Source organism: Amblyomma maculatum, chromosome 9 (assembly GCF_055883805.1).
Source record: "Amblyomma maculatum isolate TAMU_Amacu chromosome 9, ASM5588380v1, whole genome shotgun sequence".
In the NCBI taxonomy this organism is placed as follows: Eukaryota; Metazoa; Arthropoda; class Arachnida; order Ixodida; family Ixodidae; genus Amblyomma; species Amblyomma maculatum.
The window spans coordinates 1,829,707-1,852,487 of record NC_139352.1 but is presented as its reverse complement, the minus strand read 5'-3'; the positions used below and the strand labels follow the sequence as shown (position 1 = coordinate 1,852,487).

Below are 22,781 nucleotides of genomic sequence, written 5' to 3'. Positions count from 1 at the left end.
ATTTACTTTTTGCTATCTATCGGCGTTGGCTGTACTACCGAAAAAGGGCTGATTAGGGGTAATAAAAAAGCGTTCATCTAAACAATATGCCGAATTTGAAGCTTTCATATCAGCATTTTCTTAGCATTTCATTTATTACGACAGTGGCTCACCGCTATTGACAATAGACGCCAATACACAAGGAAAACCAATCTGATATCAGGGACACTTTGTAGCACCTCCCTGTCACGGCTGTGCGACTGATTCGTTTTCGTCTTTCGTGGCTATCAAATTTGCCGTAACATCCTTCATACAGCTTTAATGCTACATATAAAGTACTCATATTTGCTTTGTAAATTATTAAGACGCTTTCAGCTCTCGTTTGTAACGCTGTGAAAGGGAAGATGAGTTGGTGCTTTTGGCTTATCCATAAATGGTGAACAATTTCTGCGAAATCGTTTTCGGAGAAGATTTTTGAACTATTGTTTAACATAACGATAACAACAAAAATATCTGCAGGTCTTCCCTCTACAGGCTTCTAAAATTTTTTATTCATTTTGAAAAACGCGCCCCGTTTGTTTCGTATGGAAGTGTGGCGTAGTGGTTGAGAACGCTGGACAAACTTCAGAGGCAAATTTTTGTTGTGGAGCAGAAGCTCAGGCCATTTCAATCCATATGTTCACAGACGTACCGTATAATATTCCACACTTCTCTTACAATATTTTCAAAAACGCGGTCCGTTGGCTGTTTATGGAAGTTTTAGCTACTCGCTGTAATGCATGAAAAACCTGAAAAATATATTTTTCCACGCATTCGAAGCTTCGGTCATTGCCAGGAGCATCTGCATAACATTATCTTATAATATCCCACAGTTCCCTTATAGTTAACATAAGCCTGGTCTGCAGAAGCGGGTGTCTGGACTCGAGTTCCACGCTCTTAAAGAAATTGTTGAACAAACTTCTAATGCGTGTTATTTTACGCATTTATCTTTCTTTGTTTTCTGGGCCTGCGGTAAAAAATTGTCAAGAGGTATTGAAAGCACACTGAGACAGAATGCATGCTACAGAACAAACAACTCTCTGCTTGCAATGGTCCTAAAGCGCTAGGGATGGTTTTCGATAAAAAAAAAAAAAAGAAGAGAAATGAGAATAGAAAGAAAGAAAAACCTACTCTATTTATTGAAGCCCCAGCGGTATGCACCGTGCTGTGCAATTTGGCGATCAACATTTATTGTTTATTCATCACTAAAAAAAGGGGGGTGGAAGGGGGGATAGATACAAAGGATAGATAAATCTAGAGCAATACGTTTTGAATGTCAGGATATTACCTTTATTAGTCACCATCGATTCACTTTAGGCTACGTGTTTCCGTATATTCATGGTGATTTCAGACGTGAAAGAGAATAAAAGTCATAATTCACGAAACAATAGCAGCAATGATACTCACGAACTGGCTCCCCCCTCGACATTATAATGTTTACGAACTGCCATATTGCACCATGACAGGGAAATAACTAGGAGAAATTATATTGCGATGGAGCGCATTTGGCATATAATCGCATGTTATGACTAGCTGCTTACCAGTATCGCTCAAGAGGCAAGTACATAACAGTTGTATCTTACCTGTACTCACCTAAGGGGCTGAAACGTAGAGGCTAAAGAAAAGGTTACTTCTCAAGCTGAAGACCATGCAGAGAGTTATGGAGCAAAAAATGGTAGGTGTAAAGCTGAAAGATATAGAAATAATTCGAGTTGGTGACATTCTAGTGTAACTCAAGAAGAAATGAGCGTGGGCAGGGCATATAGTGCGAAGAGAGGATAACCAATGGTCGAAGAGGGTAACAAACTGGATACCAAGAAAAGAAAAGCGAGGCAGGGGACGGAAGATATGGGAGAGTTCTTTGCTCTCGGTGGGTACAGTCCGCCTGATGATGGTGATGAAGACATTATAGCTGGCATGAAGATGACTTCACCTAATTGTCTGGAATTTAACTCATGCGAATGGGGTTTACATTTGCAATGTAATTCACTCGTATAGTTTAGGTGCTTATTTCTAGGTTCTGACACACAGGGGGAAATATAGGGATTTGTGTATATTTAAGGAGCGCGACTGCATGCAGCGTTTAAGTATATAGTTGTTTTGTAACAGTTCTCACAGCCAAACTTTATTGATTGCAATCGTCCTTAGCCACAAAAGCGTCATGTTGGAGTGGGCAGCTCCTGTGCCGCAAAAACGCTTTAATTTATTTTCTTTCACAAATTCATTCCCCTCACTCATGTCAACAAGTTTTAGCTTCTGACGATGTGATTCCCAATTCACGAAACTGTATACATGTGCAAGTGTGTTGGTGTCTTTTGCGGAAAAAAGTCTGTTTTCTCAGGCGATTACCTTGTCTAAACCTTCTGCCAAAATCGGATGCTGTGTTCGGTTCATTAGGTCATCATGTTTGCCCGCAAATACACGCCCAAAACTATTCACAGAAATGGCTTAAGCTTCTCTTGCATAGCAAATTTGTCTTCGTCAAATTTCTCTTGCGCTAATAATGTCTAATAAACACAAACTCGGAAGAGCAATGGGAACCAGTTTTTTTTTATTGTAGCAATAAATTATAAGACTGCCAAGAGAGGAATTGCGGATATATTGATTGTTTCGATACAACTGTACATAATTCGAACGAACTATTTTGAAAAGCTCTTTCTTTGACTTTTTCCTGAGTCTACTTGTATATCACGAACAAGTTTTCCGACAACGTGGGACAACTGATTTTTTTTTTATTTTCGAAGCTCTTTTTGTTTTTCTGTCCATTCAGACCAACTTTCTTTCCATCTTCTTTCTTTGGTTTCTTGCTTTTTTCTGATTACTTATTCCCGTTATTACTTCTTCTCCTTTCTTACTCTCCGTCTCTCTTTCATCCCCTCTTTACTCTTCCATGTATTTTTTCCTATTTCGCTCTTTGTTTCTCCCGTTCTCATTCTCTCCTAACCATCCCTTCTTTTGTCCATCTGTTTTTCCTACATTGCTCCCCCTTTCTGTCTGCTATCTCCATTGCTGTCTTTAATGCGTTTCCTTTTCTGGTATTTATTTTGTGCATAAAGCTTGTTTCCGTCCTCCTCTTGAGCCGTTTTTCTTTTTTCTTTTCTGCTTGCTCTTCTCTCTTAGTCTTATCGGTTTCGTTGTATCACTGACGTCTGTAAAGGCCTTTAATTCCGCGTCCATAAATTTACGGCCAGACTGAGAATTGGTTGTCAAAGGCTACCAGTGCTTATACTGTTGTTTACTTACCACGCCACAACATCCTTGAACCAGGTTTTCACGGAAACTTCAGTGAAAGGCCTAAAGGTTAAGCCGAGATAAGTAACAAGAGGAACAAGAGGCAATGTATCTATTAAACATGAGAAAATGCGCGCCCCGAAAGCAGGTGTTCTCGGTGAGGAAAAGGTTTAGTAAAGTAGGAGAGATTTGGCGCGGTATGGCGAAAGCTCGACGAACAGGAATAAAGGCTAATCGAAGGCGGTATTTCTGGAAAATAGCTAAAATGGGTTGTTTCCCAGAAATTTCCATTTTCTTTCTCAAAACGTTGGCAGAAATGCTTCCTTCCCTCGAGCTATATAAATCAATAGGGGCTACACTGGAACATGCCTGAAATTTACGTATTATAAATGAATTTACACAGGAGAGAACGGAGAAATACTGCTGTCTGTAACAAAATTCCTACTATTGATCAAAGCGAGCTATGACAACAATAAAAAATTTTAGCCTGATTGTCCAGAGCGTACGACCTTGATTGAGCCTTTGAATATATTCCCACGCGTGACGAGCTTACGTGTTTCATTACAGAAAGTGTACACGCGTGAATAGAGAGTAGATAGGCATACAGACAAGCATGCACATTCTCTAAAATAGCATACCGATTCAACTCTGTTCCATATGTGCCAAGTTCTCATTAACTAAAATTGAACGTTTACGTGACAGCACGAACCGCAAAAAAAGGATATAGCGAAAAGAGTTTTGGTAAACAGCGCCGACAAACAATGTTGCCTTTTCTACACGTAGTTTCCATGACTGCTATATTCCTGGTGCTCTCAGCCGAGTTCTATCGGGAATTATAGATGGCGGAATTGTACCAGCATCTGTTGCCGTTGCCATGCAATATGACTGGGGCACCAACAGCGCGTTGGATTACACTACGTCTAGGTATGACGCAGTGTAATCCAATGCGCTGGTGACGCCTTGTCAAATAATATCCTCAGTTGTAAAAATCAACCTTGCTTGATTAAGGCGGTATAGTGAAACTATTTTAAGATGACATCGTTAAAGGTCTCCGGCGTTGTCGGCGTCTGGGCTATGGGTGAAAAATCGACGGCATGGTTCTGATAGGTGACAGCTGGAAGAATACATGGCCGCTGACTCACTGGCCGTCGAGTTGTGTAACGCTACCACAGCCCATGACCTGGTGTCGCCCATTAATAATTATGAGTTGTTAACGATGCACCACTACTCGTGCGCACAGTCCCAGACACCCTTACAGTGTGTAGGGGCAGCTGTTCCGGTCTCAAAGGAGATGCCTTCGACCGCAGGCTGAGCCTCAAGTCAGCTACCTGTAGTGACAGAAGGAGATGGCTATTTGGTGCCCAGCTTTCGCCGGTTTAAGCCGGAGTATAGGTTGGAGTCAAAATTAACAAACAAAACCAACTTTATATAGCAAGAGTCGATGCAAAGGAATTCACACGACAAGAGGTTCACAGAAAGGCAATGCCAAGCATGCAACTAAAGAGGCTTTCAATAAACGCAGAGGCTTTACAGCACTGAACAATACAACAGAGTCAGAGCAAACTCCTCATTGTTCTCTGGGCACTGTCGCATACTATCTGGAGATCACCATGTGGCCGCACTGTAGACATGCGTCGCTCCCTCGCAGATAAGTGGGCTTGCTGAACAGCGGGTTGACCCCGAGAGCCGAGCAGTAGCTCTTGATAATCGCTGCAACACTCGCTGCGACACTGGCTGAAGCGACGCGACCTCAATAAATAGGGCGCGCCGTGTCTCTGTTACAACGCGCGAAGGCAGGCGCGCTCATACACGTAACTTTCACTCTGCAAGTGTCCTCTCTTCCTCCCGCCGAGATTCGCGTTGTCATTGATTAGTTTGGTTGGTTGGTTTGTGGGGTTTAACATCCCAAAGCGACGTAGGCTATGACAGACGCCGTAGTGGAGGACTCCGGAAATTTCGATCACCTGGGGTTCTTTAACGTGCACTGACATCGCGCAGCACACTAGCGCCTTGCTTTTCGCCTCTACCGAGAAGCGGCCGCCGAGGCCGGGATTCGATCCCGCTTGTATGGCCATCTAGTGCGGACTACTGCTGCAGTTCTCGGAGCAGGCCGTGTTACTGGGATTGAGTCTAGGCTGAACCTGGATTTTAGAAAACGCTCACTTGATAAGCCAGCGCGCCACGGCCTCCAGAGGACGTGGGGAGGAGGAGTCTCATCAGCGTTCGTATGCATGCCGCTAGAAGGATTTCGGCTCCTCCCAACACAGCACCACTCGCTTATCGGACACCTGAGACGCTTTGATTTGCAGCCCAGTCCAGCAGCAGAGTCAGAGTTTGCGTAATTCACCCATGCCAGCATAAAAAAATGTCAAGACTCTCTCTCTCTCTTTCACTCTATCGCGCGCGCTCTCAATTTCCACAGTGCTCTCGCGTTTCTTTCGCTTTGAGAAACTTAAAGAAGTATAGACACCAAATTTTGTTGTCATTTTTCTTCTTGGTATTGAAGCGCAAGGCAATCCTGTATATATATCACCAAGCAGTTTTCGCCGACGAGTGCATAATATTTTAAATTGATTTTTCTTTTCTTATCAGTTTCGGTTTCAATTTCAGCATCTAGGAGTTGGCTGTGACGTCACAGTGAAGTCTAGGTCCCGAGCAACATGGAAAAAACAGCGATATAATTGCTGACTCTTCAATTGTTATGACTCCTGTTCTTGAGGCAGGCTGGCTTTAGCGTTGTGAATTCAAACAACACAGGAACTATTATATCGTTACCGGGAAACGCGTGACCAAAGTGATGTGCTCGTAGTCAAAGACGACGACCGTGGAACGCGTGGGCGACGAAGCGTTCACAAAGACGGCGACGCTGACAGAGTGGATGCTGTACGGCTACTGAAGTCTTTGCGTCGAGTTCAGCCCATCACAGCGCAAGTTACATTAAGTACATCCCCGTAACAATATCGTTATTTTTTCATCCGTCACGTGACCTAGACTTGACTTTGACGTCACAGCCATCGCAGCTGCTGAAAACGAAGTCGAAGCAGGCGAGAAAAGAAATTCGATTATAAATTATTCAGCGGAATAGGCGCATATTGTGTCGTGATTAGTGTGCAGCGATGTCTTTCGCATCATTACAAAGGATAAAACACGGACCCAAAAATTAGGTGTCTATACTCCTTTAAGTCGGCTTTGAGCCTCCATGTTTGTAATCCTGAGAAACTGTCCAGCGAGGTCAAAGCTATTGCGGGACCTTCCTGCTTTTGTGTGTATGGGCGCGAGTATCGTGGACTCCAGAAGTTCGTGAAGCAATGTGCTTAGAGACAGTTCGTACTGAGGTGAAAGCATAGAAATAACTGCCGAGGAGCTGTTTGGTGCATATTTGTTTGAAGGGACGTAATGCCAAAACAAACAGCACGTAAAAAACAGGAAAGCTGAACTTGCAGCTGTCCGTTCGCAGCAGATGCGCCTGAACATAAAGCAAAATAATGAAGAGGGAGAGCAGAAACCAAAAATATTTACAAGGCATAAACAGATCAGAGAAGCCCCACACATATATCATTGCAGGGTATCTAAAAATGCACGATGCATTCTATATCAGAGGAGACGGTAGTAGTTGTGTAGGCAGCCCTTTTTTATAATCCATATAATAATGAAAGTGGATACCTAGATGGTGGGCACTGAGACACGTGTGTGGGCAGGTTCTCTGCTCTGATCTGCTTATCCTACTTCTTGCGGGAACGTTTGGTCCTTTCCGTTCTCTTGTTTCGTTTGCGCTATTGTTTTCATCATGAACGTTTGGTTCCTCCGCACCATCTCTATTCCTTTACCTTATATTCACCTGTATGTTGCGCTTGTCGCGTCTCTCTTTTTGGGTGCTGTCTGTTCTGGCAACGTGTCTCTCTAAGCAAGCCGAAATGCGAGCTCTAAATCATTAAGGGTAGAGAACAGCAGTTGTGCTTAGAGCGTCGGTTTGGATTCGCTTTTGAAACCTTTGGAGGGGCATAGTTCCCTTGCCCTCCTGGTCTTTAAGAGCTCATAATGTCTACATTGATCTTTCCTTTGCTTTTCTTTTTTGACATGTTAGACTCCCTAGTGAGATTGTTTTAGACCATCTTTCAAATTCCTTTTCATTACCTCTGAATGTCGGTCATGCAGTTTTGTAACGAAACGCAGCAATACAATTGAGTTTGGTGATCTTGCTGTTAAGGTACTCTACTTTTTTTTTTTCTGTCCGCTTAGGGCATTGTCTTTTTTGTCAGGTGCCACTTGCGCTGCTTTTGTTCGCGACACAACGTAGTATGGCAGCAGAGATCGCTAAGAATTGCGAAGTTTGTGTAATTTATTTTGCTTGTCTTAAACGGTCTAGGCATCGCTCGCTCTAGGGTAGCCGAAAGAATTCTAGACTACTGGGCGCTTTCCGTTCAGTTTCACTCTATTTCTTCTTTTGTCCAGAGAAGTCCACAACTGGACTTCCAGTCTCGGTTTAGTGGTGTATTGGAGGAGGGTTAATTTAGTTGCTGGGCAGAACAAATATGTTTCACCCATGTTTAATTGCATTCTAAGCATTTCTCCTTTTTTGTTTAAGTAAAACTTAAGTAACTGTTTAAGTAAGTTTAAGCGAACTGTAAGTGAGTTCAAGAGAGCAGATGATTCTTGGTATAGTATGTGCCGCCTATTGGGGTGATGCAATTTTATAAGTATCTTCCACTAACCGCCACCAGCAAATAATATAAAAATAAGGTTACCTTACTTGTTATGGAGCCGCTGAGAATTTGCTAAGTACGTGATGTGTAACTGGTCGACAAGTTGAGTACAAGTATACTACAAGCTGTTACAGGTAAGCCTAGTGATGATTCTGAGCAAGGGGCATTAAAAGAGCTACAGGGACATGGAAAAACACACCCAGTTGATGTCACGGCAATAGAAAAGTAGCGCTTGACTCAAAGTAAATAATTTAGTATGTGAAAACCCTTCTTGACCACTGTGTTTTCAACTGATTGTTCATGTACTAGTGAGGTACAAGTAAAGCGCGAGAACGTTAGAAGTTGGATCAGCAAACTAAAAACAAATTCACTTGAGGCATTAGCATTGTAAGATTTTTTAAAATTTTGTTTTATGGCAAAAAAATCTTCACGGTAGTGACAGTCTGCGCATGTTTCTCTCAAGAAGTCAATGTTTAGTGCTCTTGGTTAGGCGGTAATGCTTTCTTGTCCGCATTTCTGGTTGATGCTGAGATGCCCCACTTGAATTTCGGGGTATTGGTAAATGTATTGAACGGTTCGCCACTTACTTAGCGATAATATGCAACCTTATTGCATATATATTCGTCAGGCAGCGCATACAATGGGGCCCAGTTTTAAATTTATTGTCTCCTTTATGAAGCCGTTCAGAAAATAACAGAGTCGATTATATCTCTCACTTTTTTTCTGACAGTTCTGAGACTTGTGCATAGTGAGGAAAGTCTCTTGCGCACACAAACGCTACTCGGCCCAAACTTCCAAATTCAGGCTGATATAGTTTCTTATGGCGGTGGGAACTGAAAAGGTGATGTTTATCGATGCGGCCTTTGTTGTTTGCATTCAAACTGTGCTGCTTTAACCTCGACTTTTTGATGTTGAAACTGCGGGGAGGCAGTGTTTTATTGCTATATTTAATGAAGCCCTTCTTTTATGCGGTACAGAACGTGGAGAGCCTTCAACGTTAGCGCTGCTGAAATAAGGAGCGTGCGAACTTAATCCTCTGTGGGCTCCATGGGAATGAACAGGCCGATGTTGAAGCGAAAAGCGCACTCATCAATGGCCTCCAAACAGCTGTGCCTTTTTCAAGAGGCGACACGACGTGCCTTCTTACGAGTTGTATGAATAATGCTACAGCAGCTTACGCCCGACACACTCGTCTAAGAAGTCTCGATCAAACATTAAAATTTTAAGTTCCGCGTGATATTCCGCGTCATCAGGCATGCTTACTACATAGACTTCGTTTAAACGTGGCTTTCACGCACAAGTACTTACATTTAATTGGACAGATGGACTCGCCGGAATGTTCAACTTGTGGCATCCCAGAGACTGTGGACCATATATTATTGGTGTGCCCAGCGTATGCGCGCGAAAGAAGTGTGCTAGCGGCTTCCTTGAAGCGTTTAGACAAGAGGCCTCTGTCGGAAGAACTGCTGCTGGGCGCTTGGCAGGACAAGGGGAAGGGTGTCCAGGCAGTGCGTGCTCTTTGCCGTTTTTTGTGCGCCAGCGGACTTGATTCGCGCTTGTAAAACAAGCTACTTGTCTGTATATGTATTTCATATGCATTCTCCCACATCGTCACCCATCATGACCTTCTTTCTTCTCTCCTTCCCCTTCCCCAGTGCAGAGTAGCAGGCCAGATTTGAATTATTCCGGCCAACCTCTCTGCCTTTTCCTTTCAATAAATACATCTATCTATAATCCTCTGTATGCTACTATGTTCGTTACTCCCTGTCCTACATTGATCACTCTCAACACACTACAGTATCGGGTCAATCAATTACGCTACCTGCGACGTACAAAATTTGTCAAGATATTACAGCGTAGTAGGCTTGCTTCTCAGCCATACCGTGGGGCATCTTCAGTGTTGAAAACCTTGTGAGGATAATGCTACACGGCCGAGGAACAAACCTCTTGGGCTCTAAATAGTGGTGTGCTCATCCTGTTACTTCATAGCTCACTGAAAACCAAGTGTAGTTAATTTAAAGTCTGAGACAATGTGTCTAGAAAAATAAAATCATTAAGAAATAAACCAAAGAACGTTTTGTGACCGTCAAAAATGGATATTTTGAGTAGGCGCTGACATTAGGGGGTGTAACGAGTTCTCCGTAACCTAATTATACGCCCCTGTTACTAATGAAATTAAGTTCTGCTCAAGTTTTCCGTAATGTAGGAAGTCGTTGCCATTCCTCTGTACTCGTGCCCTTCTTTCCTTGTCTCGCTGCACGTACCCAGTGTGAGTCTTCATGCGAATGTGTGATGTGAATGCCTGATTGCTCATGTGTATTGTAACCGATAAATTGCACATACGTAAATAGCATTGCTCTAAACACACACAGGGTGACGGTAAAATTTAGGTGTGGGCTGACTGCGTTCTTCTATCTAGTGTATATTTCTTCCCTTTTTCTAGCAGAGCGTGTGATCCGCAAATATTAATTATGCAAACCCAGGAGATCTCGACATGTGCATCTGTACTCGGCGACACCTTTTCTTGTCAATGATGCACAAGATACGGAGCGAAAACTCGGCCTATGATCTTACTCAGCGGAATATTGTCACTTCTTGCAGTTGTTACTTCCTTCTCAAAGCTCAGTGCATTATCAATATTCACTGGCGCACGCCTTTTTAAGAAAAGTTTCTGTAGATGTGACCAGCTGCGCTGGAGATAGAACAAATTTACCACGCAAAGAATGTTCCAGGCGGCCAGGTTTCACATCGTAAAGCTGAATGTTTGGATGGAATGACATTGTGACGAATGCTTTTTCATGTGCCTTTTCTTTCAGTACCAAGAAAAGGTGCCGCCGCGTACAGTTTGCCCGGCTGCCGACAGATGCTGAATGGCGCTGAGCACAAACATATCACGAGTGTTATGTATCCTTAAATCGCTCCACTGAATTCTCGTGGCATTCAGAACGCGCCCGCGAGTGCATAACAAGTATTTTAAAGGTAACTTCGGCAGCTTGTAGACTGAAAAATTGATACTTTCAGGCTCTGTTACAAAGCGCGCTTTAGGTTTCTATGTACTATAAATCAAGATATCTAGATTCCCCATTGGTGGCCAGAACATGGCTATAGTTGGTGACGTTGTACAAAACGATTTGTTCTGAAAGTGACGGTATTATCCTTTAGGAGTAGGTGCCGATCAGGCAGTATCACTACTTTCTATATCCAGGGCCTCAATTGCTGTCATCATAGTAACCTTAAAGTGTCAATAACGTCCGCCGTCTGCTATTGCAAGAGCAACGAAAAACTGAAAAAAGCTTAGTCGAGTCTGCCATGAAAGGGTTGAATACTATTTCTTTTATGGTGTAAGAATGGACCAATAGCTTGTTTTGCTCGCAATCTTGACGCAGAGATGTTATTAGCTGTTTAACTATGGTGTTCCAAAAACCTGATATTCTTGAATGTGAAAAAATTATGTGCATATATCCTGTGCAAGTAAGAGGCACAATCTATAATAACAGCTATAATAACAATCTATAATAACAATGTATCAGCTTTCTACAGAACTTAATTTAAAGAACGTAGGTAAGAACGTAATAGGGGCTGCATATTTGCCTCAAATTTAGTACGCCTGCATGCCATGATCCGGTTCACCGTATTTGCATTGATGCACTTAGGAGAATTCAGTCGCGAGATTTGTCCTGGGGAGGTATGATCGCTTTCAAAGCTCCACTACATTAAAAGAACAACATGGCTGGGTGCCCCTTTGTGAACGTGAAGAAAGCATCAACGGCTAAAAAAAATTTATTTAATTTATCATAATCAAATGGAAATCACTGTGTTTTCATACTTTCACACACTGCATTATCCATCTTTTCAAAAAGATCACAGAAGAAACGTTCAACCTTTCGCCAGCAAGACTAATATCTTGCAAAATTCATTTTTTTTCTTATAAGCATTGAAGATTGGAATGGTTTATCTGCGGATGTGATTGCGCCGCAACTCTGTGGACGCATTTAACAACGCTGTTTGTCCCCCGCAATATTGCCCATTGCGTTGCGGGTTCCTTTGAAATATAGAACAAAGAAAGAATTACGGTCTTCATCAGCTAAATCTCCCGTCTCTCTCCTTTCAGCGGCGCCATGTCCGCCTCCGGCGGTGCCTTTGTATGCCACCATCAGCTACACAAACGAGGACCGGTCACCGGGCACGGTCGCCACCTACACATGCGACCCTGGATACGAACTGTTCGGGTAAGGCAAATCACTCTCCTATACATTCTCGCACGCCTTGAGATCAGCCCCTGAATGCTTAACCACACGAAAGCGGCGGCCGTCGAGTCAAGCGCACAAGGTTTCAAGCAGTTACCACAGCATACGAACTTGCGCCACACCCAGATTTCCTAGCAAGGCGGTCTACAAGCGCTCCTTGCTAAGTAAGCGACAAAATAATGGTTTAAGCTAAGAGGAATGATGTCGGCTACTCTTTTAACTTTTTCATGCTTAATGTTGCCGTTTCTCAGAATACCGTCTGCGGGCTGTGCACTGATTACTGTGCAGGGGATGCACGCAGAGTTTGATATCGATGTTATTTAGTTGCCTGCGCTTTTTGTTTGTAATGTTTGGCAGGACTGTGAGCCAGTTGCGAGAAGAAAAAGAGGGCAGGCGCTTCAGACTACTGTCCAATTGAGCTAGTAAGCTGCTTGTGTGGCAATCTCTTTTTTCGCATTAAAAACAGAGAACACACAAAAAAACAGAGACTCACTAAGCGCTAAGTCTGAGGCCGAAAGTTGTCTGTAAAACGTTGCCCAGGAAGGGTTCCTGGTGACGTGATCATAACAGCCGAGAGATGGAATGAAGAAAATGAGGGATAGCTTTAATGACTTAATTAAAATGCAAATGAAAATAACAAACTAGAAAAAGGAGAAACAAGGAAAATAACCCATGAAAATAAAATAAAAAGTAAATAATAAAAGTAAGAAAATAAATATTAATAAAATACAAACATTCTTGGAATAGAAGAGAAATAAAAAATAATAAGCCCAGTTGACGGCGGACAACCAAAGAAAAACACCGCTCATAGAGAAACTAGGGACAACACTCACAACGCTTGCACATTTCCGTACGCAAGGACACCTTAAGTTGCATCCCTGGAACTTTATTTTCCAACTGATGGAAGTAAAATATTGCAATATTTGTGGGAAAAAAAAGTTTCTTTACAGTTTCTGGCACTTAAGTTGGTTCCAATAGAACGAGGAGGTGATATGGTTAGGCAAAAGACTGAGCCACTTTGCGGCCGGCTGACGCATATTGCGAGTCAAGGCACTGTGCATTTGCATGCCAGACGCAGAATACGAGCACATTTACCAACTATCTCACTTCGCCTCGCTTTACTTTAAAATGGTTCTTTCAAAAGGAATCCCTGCGGGACGAGTCTTTCGAGATGCTGCTTCTTTGTGCGTGGGTGAGTGCGTAAGTGAGGGAGTGAGTGACAGCCCAAATGCTCGATTGGCGAAGGAGATGCGTAGGTAGAAGCTCGCCACTAAGCCTTCTTTCTTATCCTTTTCTTTACCAGCGTAGAAAAGCGGGCTCCTTTCAAGCAAGTCGAGTTAATTGCAATGCTTTGAAACGTGAATGGGAGCGCAGGTTTGAAGTCAAAACAAGAATAAAATCATTTTTGTGAATGTGACGTCAAGCTCACGCGGGACTAATTGAACTTGGGGCTATGGAGGGAGAAGCTTTGGACGAGAGTCAATAAAAGAAAATAAATATACACACCAGCAACACTGCAAGTCCACAGTGACTCGTCCAAAGTACTTAAGGATTCTAAAAGACACTACGACGTCCAGATAACGCTTAAGGGGATGCATACAAGGGCGCTTGATTGAGTTTCCTATGTTATGTTCCGAATGACTACTAGCAGTCTCTAACAGAAGCACACGAAGAGATGCATTGAAATTCTCACACGTGGCCAGCATAATTTTTCTTCCCAAAATTGGTTAGGGGATTTCAGTTGCTATGCCCAAGAGGGGTTTCGCGACTGACTCTCATGAGTAAATCACTCGTGCTTTTTGGCCATCCACTTATTTTTTTTTTTTCGTTTTCTACCTGGGATCTTTTAAGAACAAATTTGACTAAACGATTGGAATCATTGGAGAAATTTAGCTTTTCGGCAGTGTAGTAGCTTCTTTCCTGCATTATCGGTTCGTAAATGAAGCCTTCGCCAAATGGACGGCGAATCTCCTCTCTTTTTCATGGCAAGTACACCCGCACCTCCTCTCGTCTTACTATCTTCACTGTCGCTGAGCGGCACCAAAAAAACCTTTTAGGAATTCCTCTGGCCGGTTTGTACAGATGAATACTGCCTCAGATTTTTATCGTAGCACGAATGTACGCAGGAATGGATGGAGGAAAGTTGGTAGATTGCAACTAAAAGCTGAACCTTGCACGAGCCGTCACCGCAGCAGCTTAATTTGCTTACAAATCTTGTTTTTGAGGCCGAGCTTATTACGATGGGGTGAAAGTTATTTTTACTCGTTCCCTCTTTCCAGTGAAGACGGTCAAAGTCGTCACAATATTCATGACATGCAAGCCAAGCTGACTGCTCTTGTCCAGACCATCAAATCACATGCCATGATACCAATGTTGTAGGTTTGGGTTGCCGAGAACGTGAAAGGAAATAGTTTGTATATTATTTAAAATCCCTTGCCTAACCTATGTAGTGGCGAATGCTGTACGTCGCATGCCTTGCCAAAGCGCTTGACTTCTCGGTTTTATTTCCTCTCACAACTGCATATATCTTTCATGTTTGGTACACAGTTCTCTGCTTTCTTATTATTACATATTATTACATGGTTTATTACATAGTCTTTGCTGGTCTTAATCCAGGACCCTGCATTAGCACCTTGAACTTCTATCGCCTTCTTTCTTCTTTTTTTTTTTTTCTCGAGGGGGGGGGGGGTAGTTTTTTCTGCTTACGAATCGGTATCTTAAATGTAACGGTTCACCAGCCCGCTTTTTACAGCCCTCACAATATCCGTGGCTGGCTGTAGAGACATTCAACGAGATGCTGCTGTTGTTCTAAGTTGCAACAAAGATGAAACGCTGCCAAGATGCTGTCTCCAGAATGCCAGCAGAGAGCATAGCTAACGGTCACATTTAGTATGACAGCTGATGAAATCACGGCGTTAGTAACTTTTGCCATTCTCTACCACACCAAATGGGCGGCGTTTCTGTACTGAGACATGAAATAAGCGTCGGCCACATCTAAGGGCCGTGTGAACAGATGCCTGCGACAAGAAAACGCCTTTGCAAGAGGAATGATTTGTCAGTGACCTGGCGGACATGCGGTTTGTGATTTCGATAGGTCAGCGCACAACTTAACTTTTCCAGGCGGTAAATAATCTAGTCCAATCTGCTTTAAACCAATAGAGTGTTTAGTGCCCAAAGAGCTCTAAGTACCTGAGTACCTGAGTAGCGCCACCCATAGCGCTTCAGCCTTTCAAATTATGCAGATCACAAGTAAACATCGCAGCTTTGCATCGTGCAGCCTACTATATTACTCATAAAACGTAGCAATAAAGGCGTCAGGCTCTACAAGGCCGGCCATTAATTTGACCGCGGGACTGGGTCGCATCGATTGGTTGTCTTATCTTTTATCGGTTCAGTTTGGGATAGCAATGCTTTGTTGTATTTTCATTCTACTCGCAGTACGGCGACAAGGTCGTGCTCCGACCAGGGAAGGTGGGTTGGCGGTCTTCCATATTGCGGTAAGTCTTTCTGCTTTTCGAAGGATAATAAAGCTTTGTACTAATTAATATGCCATAGCGCAAATATTTCTGCTTTGAACCGACCGTATACAACAGCTTGAATCGGTGAGTTCCATACCACCCCATGTACCCTTGAAAGGGATGAACTGCGACTTCCTTTTTTACAGCATCAAAATTATACTTGCTCAAAACTGCAGTTTTTGTAGAGCGTAGATGTATTAAAAGACCCAACAAGGCATTGTTTAACGGCATCAGTGGCGCAATATCAGTTTTCATCGAAGTTCAAACGAAAGCTCATATTTACGTTGTGCAAGCGTCACTGCGGTGGAGATTTTCTTGTTGGTGTGAGATTGTGCGGTTTTGTTGTTGTGATATTGTGCAGCTTTGCCCCCTTTGTTCCATTTGCACGTTTTCGGTGTTCATTCGTAAGTTTATTGCACTTAAAGGAAGATGACGTTTGGCGTGTCACACAGACACCACAGGCTCGAAGGTAGAAGATGAAAATGTTAAATGTCACTGGGGCTTCCTTGTCTGCTGCCTTCCACACACTGTGTGCTGCCTTCCTTTTGGGGCAAAAAAGAACAAGTCCAGATTTGCCTCAAACTTTTTTTCTTAAATGTTAGTCGGTTGTTTCTTCATGACAGAGGAGGGGAACCTCTGTAGCCGTAGCTCTACTCAACAAGCGAGAGATAGGTCGTTCTTGACGAGTGTTAAAGACTGCATGTCATTGGATGCAGCGGTGAATGTGGCGTACGGCAAGCCGACCAACCAGTCGAGCACCGTGCGCGGAGGCGACTCGAAGAACGCCAACGACGGCGATCTGACCACGCTACACGAGAACCGATTCTGCACCGAGACCAAAGTGGAGAACGCTCCCTGGTGGCAAGTGGACCTCCTCCGGCCGTACCAAGTGCGCGTCGTGCGCGTGCTCACCAGGGGATGCTGCGGTATGTGCTTACGTTCACGAGCCTTTTTAATTACCGGTTACGAAACTTTCCATACGGCCCATGTATCTAAAAATGATGGTTTTGATTCGTAAACATTCGGCTGTCTACACATAATGTCGACGCCCGGTTTCATTGAAGTAAACTATGCCTAAGTTGCACACTTAAAGATTGTTAATAAATTCATATACCAACTGCAAGTAAAATTGTTTCAATAGATGCAGTAGCAAAAATTATTAGACGTAAGGTTGGTGGAAATAATCAAGTAGGGAAAGAAAAATGAAAATATTTTCAGTACCAAATAGTGGCAATACAGATAGCTTTTTTGGCGGCTTCTTGATGACGCTACAATCTATAAGCCGTTGAAAAATGCATACTAGAAGTGGCCACATGCGAGGCCGGGTTTCTCCCTCGGTCAGTAAAATCTTATCTCAAGCTAGACACCAGGCGTCAGACAAAGAAGTAACATGGATACCTGGTCATCAAGGGCTAGAGGAAAACGAGTGCGCACACGCCGCATTCCGAGCATTCCTCTACCGGGATCCCTTCATCACTCCCCTCACATTGCCACACCCAGCCCCTCGCTACATATTGCGAGATACTGCAACACGTACGCTTGCGAGACAAGCATTTTCGGCACCTGCTAAAAGACTCGATAAATCAGAGGAGTATCACCTCGGGCGTTTACAAACATTGTCCTACAACAGCCCAGTTAGACTACATAAAATTAGTTCGGGTACTTTCTCAGCTAAGATAGCTTTTATCTATCTAAGCTGTATATCTTATCTATCTTATCTTATATATATCTTATATATAGCTTATCTATCTTTATCTATATAAGACCTATCTGAGTATGAACCAACTAGCCCCACAATGCATATTACTGGAATAACTTTCTCAGCTAAATGTACATTTTGTGGTTAGAAAGCAGAACTTTACCATATGGTATGGGCTTGCCAAGAAACCCAAGACATACCTCGTAAAGAAAACCCAACGTGGACGGATTCAGAGATGGCTCTGTCAAGCTCTGACCTTCGGCACAAAGGACTTTGCTTGCGAGAGCTCGGGCAGCGTCATCAGCCAACGAAGACCCGGACTGAGGACCCGACCAACAGCCCCCTTAACCCATGACCCATTTTACCAAATAAAAGCTTTATACTACTACGTACTAGTATAAATGTGCCATAGTAGTAATAGGTCATACCACTACTACCACTATCAAACGTTATGTAAAACATCACAAGTTAATTGTGTTTGTATCGCAGCACAACCCTCCCAAAGCGCGCATCGCGCTAAACATTGGTGACTTCACTGCGCAAAGGAACAGTTTTGCGCTGAACGCCAGTTAGGATATTTCATCCATGAAGTTGAAAAGAAAAATGATATTTATTTCGCCATCACGTAATACATAATGATGGAAAAGGGTCGAGTAACAGCTGCCTTTCAAAAGCTTGACAAGCCAGCCGGCCTGTATTCAAGCAACCGCATAAAATGACGTAAATAAAGATAATGTTTACGGAAAACGGAACACTACACGCGTTCATCAGATTGCATTGCAGAGCATTATATTATATGTACTTCATCTATAGATCATTAAGAAGTCGCGGAATCTGTTTTTGTAAAGTTCTAACTATCTCGTTGTCAGTAGTTGCCCTGAAAAAAACCTTTTCGGAGCTTTTACGCTTGGCCGCGAAGACCGATTTACAGAACGACAGTTTTAGCTGTGCTACTGCCTGTTTTTTGCTTGTGGCTAAGAACTTAGAAGTTAGGAATTCCGCCCTATAGACTGGGCATTAGCTTAGCTGCTACAAAATCTGCAACAGAGGTATACGGTAACGTGACCGGTCACATGAACGGACGCTCACTATCTATACGCGTGAACGTCTTAATCTTCCGAGGAGAGCTCCTGCAAGAGTTTGCACCGCAAAAGTAAAATTGGTGCATTCTCTAATACTTATGCACTAACAACTGGTTTAATCCTCGTAATTCATTCCTTTTGATTCTGCCTATATCAGTACACATTCCTTTATCATCCTCTCCGCAAGGCTAGGAGCAGTGAGTCGGCTGTTGCTTTGGTTATAGTTTCTTGCCTTCCCCTGTTTCTGCTTGCCCCTGTTGATTAAAGCTGTCTAGTTTTTCTCACAGCTGCTCTTGACTAATCCTAGGCTTTTCAGAGCTTTTACGACGAAAACTGAATTGCGCCTCCGTAAGTCTTTGTGCATCACCTTAAAGGCCCTCTGTCCGAGTCTTCAATTTTGCTTTGTGCTTAGCGGTTTGACTAGGAGTCTTCATCGGAACTCCTAACTTCTGATAGAACCGAGTTGTTTCATGTTATAAGAACTAGTCTAGTGTAGGCAAAATAAAGCTGAAAACATAGAATTACTTACGTAAACAGAAATCCATGGTAACCTAAACAAGTAGCATTTTCTTTTTATTCCGTTGAGTTTAGTCAAGAACTGGTGTCTGTACTTATACTAGATTAGGCTCGACTCTTCGCGTTTAGACAGGAGCTAGATATGTCGCTTGCTCTGCATCAAGTCTAGAAACTGGAAAAATTTTGTGCTGTAGACTATGCTCAAACGCGTCTTTGAACACACGTTCGTGGGCACTGTATGTAAATTTGCACGCCAGACTAGCATCGACGCACTGACGCATTCTTGTAAGTAGGGTAGAAGGTATGTTTTGCGACGTTTCAAACTGATTGTTACAAGGATAATATTGCTATAACCCCTTTATGTTCTTAAAGTATGTTGTAACCGCCGAGAAAGAACGGGAGTCCGTTGGGTAAATGAAGCGGATACTCGTCGACAACGGAGTAACCGCAGGTCGTCGTCTGGATCATTGGAGTCTCCACGAGGCAGGCCTCAGAGACAGCAAAGGCGACATTATTAGGCAGAAATTCAGCTCACCCCTTCCGCTCCCCCCCTTCTACATGCACAGTCCCTTGCTCTCCGAGAGCCCAGCACAGAGGGGAACGTAGCGAACAAATGACCGCACAAAGAATTAAGTTGCAGCTGTACAGAACGAAATCTTCCAGCGACTTCACCTCCCCCGAGTCTTCTCAGTCGTGTAATACTTGCCCGAGAGGAAAAATACGAAAGAGTGAAATGTGGTCCGTAAGGGATCGCAAGCAAATGAAATAGCGGGTTCGACCTACACGTCCTCTTCTTCATGCATAAGCTTTGTTGTATCTTTGTGGCATCAACTTTGTAGCAGGAAGAGCCCAGGATATGTGCGGTCCTAGTCGGCCTATATATATATGCACACTTTGAACCACTGAAAAAGTAGTATCTCCATAGCATTTTTCTGCATCATTTGACTAACATACCTCGTTTGTTTCCTACTTCTTCGCTCCAAGTTGAAACGTGAACGGAGAAGGGGCAGCCATAGTCAATAAATAGCCTCTTCAAGGAGTCTTTTGTTCACTTCTTTTCAACTACAATTTCATATAGAATGTTTTCGCTTCAGTCAATATGATATATATATATATATATATATATATATATATATATATATATATATATATATATATATATATATATATATATATATATATATATATATATATATATATATATATATATATATATATATATATTTATCTATATATATATATATATATATATATATAGATAAAGGTAGGAGTGAGCGAATATTGAAACACAGTTGCCATGAAAGAATCCCGGCAATATCCGGACTAGAGGTCTATCCAATTGCACCTCGCACAATAGCAGCGATGGGTCGTGCACATGTTTGCTTGAACATCTACATATTACAATAATTTTAGTTGTTTTCCACAGTTGCGACTCGTTTAAAACGTACCAATCAACACTGAAGTCACATGAAACACGTTCGTTGCTCTTTTTTTTTTACTCTATCTGATTGATTGCGTTATGTCCGCAGCATTTCCTAAATATAACAAAAAATAAACAATACTTTTTGTTTCTTTGTTATCTTGAGCCCTTTGTGAGGGAATATTAACAATTTCAGAAGGTTGAGACCTGGGTCAGCATTGTGGGCTCTGCAGAAGTGATTGTGATGGTAGTGGCACGTGCGTGTATTAATGTCAGCGACTGAATGTAAGTTCCGTTATGTTGAGGAAATGTGTATTCGAACTCAGTGTTGAATGCTGCACCATCAGCGTGACGTCACACGATGTGACGTACTGAAAATTATAGTGATTTGCACGGCTCCTGTAGGTCACCAGCCGCTGCACGACCTCGAGATTCGCGTGAGCAATCAGTCCAGCCTTCAAGGAAGCCGCTTGTGTGCCTGGTATCCAGGGACGTTGGGTGAGTTCCTATGGTCAACGTTTATTTTTAAAATAAGGCGAAGCACCTAGGGCTGCTTGAAACTTGTTTTTATAGTGGCCTGTTTAGAGCGATTTTAGCTGCTGAGAAGGCAGCTCTAGCCATTAGAAACGAACACTGAAGAAGAAACAACCTTTAAATGCCACTGACGACAAGGTAAAAGCTGACTTGTTTGGGTTCGTTGACGGGATATGGGGATAAGTAGATTAGTAGAGAGCAGTAGCCGAAAACACTGAGAAGCGCTGACTGCTAACACTGTCAGCATTACAGCGGAAGTAGAAAGCAACAATTGTGTTAGCAGTCAGCGCTCCTCCTGTATTTACATGTGTTTTCTGTACCATTTACTTCCGCCGTGGTGGTTTTCAAAAGAGCAGCGAACATTGAGTAATGCGAAAGTCATCACTTTGTTATCTTTCAGAGGATGGATCCACAAAGGACTTCGAGTGCGCCTATCCTATTTTGGGCCGCTTTGTCTACATCCACATGGTTGGCGGTGAAGGATCCCTCTCCCTCTGTGAAGTGATGGTTTTCACGACTCAAGGTAGGCACTGCTTGTTTTACTGGACGTTCAAAACCGAAAGTTCCTCGAAAAAAAAAAACATAAACAAAACGATATCAACAATTTTGATTACGTTCTCTAGGGTATCGATAAAGTGGTAGCTAATGTATTTTAAGCATTCATAAAGTGGTGCCGCGATGGCAACTTAAGGCTGGCAGCCCTGCGGGTGGCACTAAGAAAGGATGGTTTGGTAGAAGGAACATTAATTAGAATTGATCTAGAACAATTATATCGGAAGGAGACGCACGTATTTTACGAGGTAGAGCAGAACATTGATTTCTACGCACCGTTTGTACACATCCGTAGCCCATAATTATTAATCGACACCACTATTGTGTGCATAATTAAGCCAAATGATATAAGACAGCCATGGTATGCAAAAGCAAGATGGCTTGCCTTTCTATACTCAACTTGCTGCCTAGAAGAAATATTCAATTGGGCCTCTAAAGAATACTGACCATTTTACATGGATTGTGCGTGATTCAAGAATTCGCCATTTCTTATCATTTACCTCAGGTAATTCTGAAGTAATTACGCTTGAACAGGCGTGTGGTGCAGTAGGACATTGTTGTTGACCAGTTCTCATGGCTGGGCCCAATGCTGGGTAAAAGCAGCACTTGGGGGCAGTTGTCAAGTGGGCATGCGGAACAAAGACGTGTGTGAGGATTGTAGAAGAGAGTAATGGGAGTTGTCTGGAACAAGGTGGATAAAGAGAGACTTGGAGCAAGTTTCTGAAGCGCACTCACATAGCAGGATACTCAAGCAGGACTCTTGGACAGCAATTGTTGCGACGTCGTCCTCACTACGAAGGCCAAGAGCCCTGGCGTTTCCTGAATTCTTTTCTCTCACTCTCCGCAAATTCCAACGCTGCCGGCGCTGTCAGCATAGTGAACGAAAAATCGCGAGCTTGCTTCCGGCTAATATTAGGTGGCACTTCACAAGGCCGCGGGAACTGATTGATTAAATGGTTATATGACGTAACGAGGCCACGTGAAAAGAAGCTGTCAGGAGCAGCCAATTCGGATAGTTCCTTTCAGTTGAGAATTTAATCCACCCGAACCATTGGATCCCAAATAGGCAATCCCGAGGCTTTGCTAGCACGTTTGTATACGGCTTAGTCAAAACGGAGCGCCATATTTATATCGAGCGGTCTTACACATAACCTGGTATGCGCGAAACGCGAGTGTATTACGCTTATGAGTAAGTTTAAGGTAGTAAAGATACAGTCAAATGATTGCTGATTAAGCGAAGTAATTGAACAGGGATCCGCAA

At 43.0% G+C, this 22,781-nt stretch overlaps 1 protein-coding gene across 1 annotated transcript in view; it reads left to right on the top strand.

Annotated features, from left to right (window-relative positions):
* The window catches only part of LOC146178096 (P-selectin-like), a 342,299-nt gene that overhangs the window by 205,281 nt on the left and 114,237 nt on the right, over positions 1-22,781 (top strand). Inside the window, exons 2-6 of the mRNA XM_084577931.1 lie at positions 12,064-12,181; positions 15,638-15,696; positions 16,434-16,643; positions 20,840-20,932; positions 21,369-21,491. Coding sequence (XP_084434057.1) covers positions 12,064-12,181; positions 15,638-15,696; positions 16,434-16,643; positions 20,840-20,932; positions 21,369-21,491 — 603 coding nt within the window. The remainder of the gene's footprint in view (positions 1-12,063; positions 12,182-15,637; positions 15,697-16,433; positions 16,644-20,839; positions 20,933-21,368; positions 21,492-22,781) is intronic.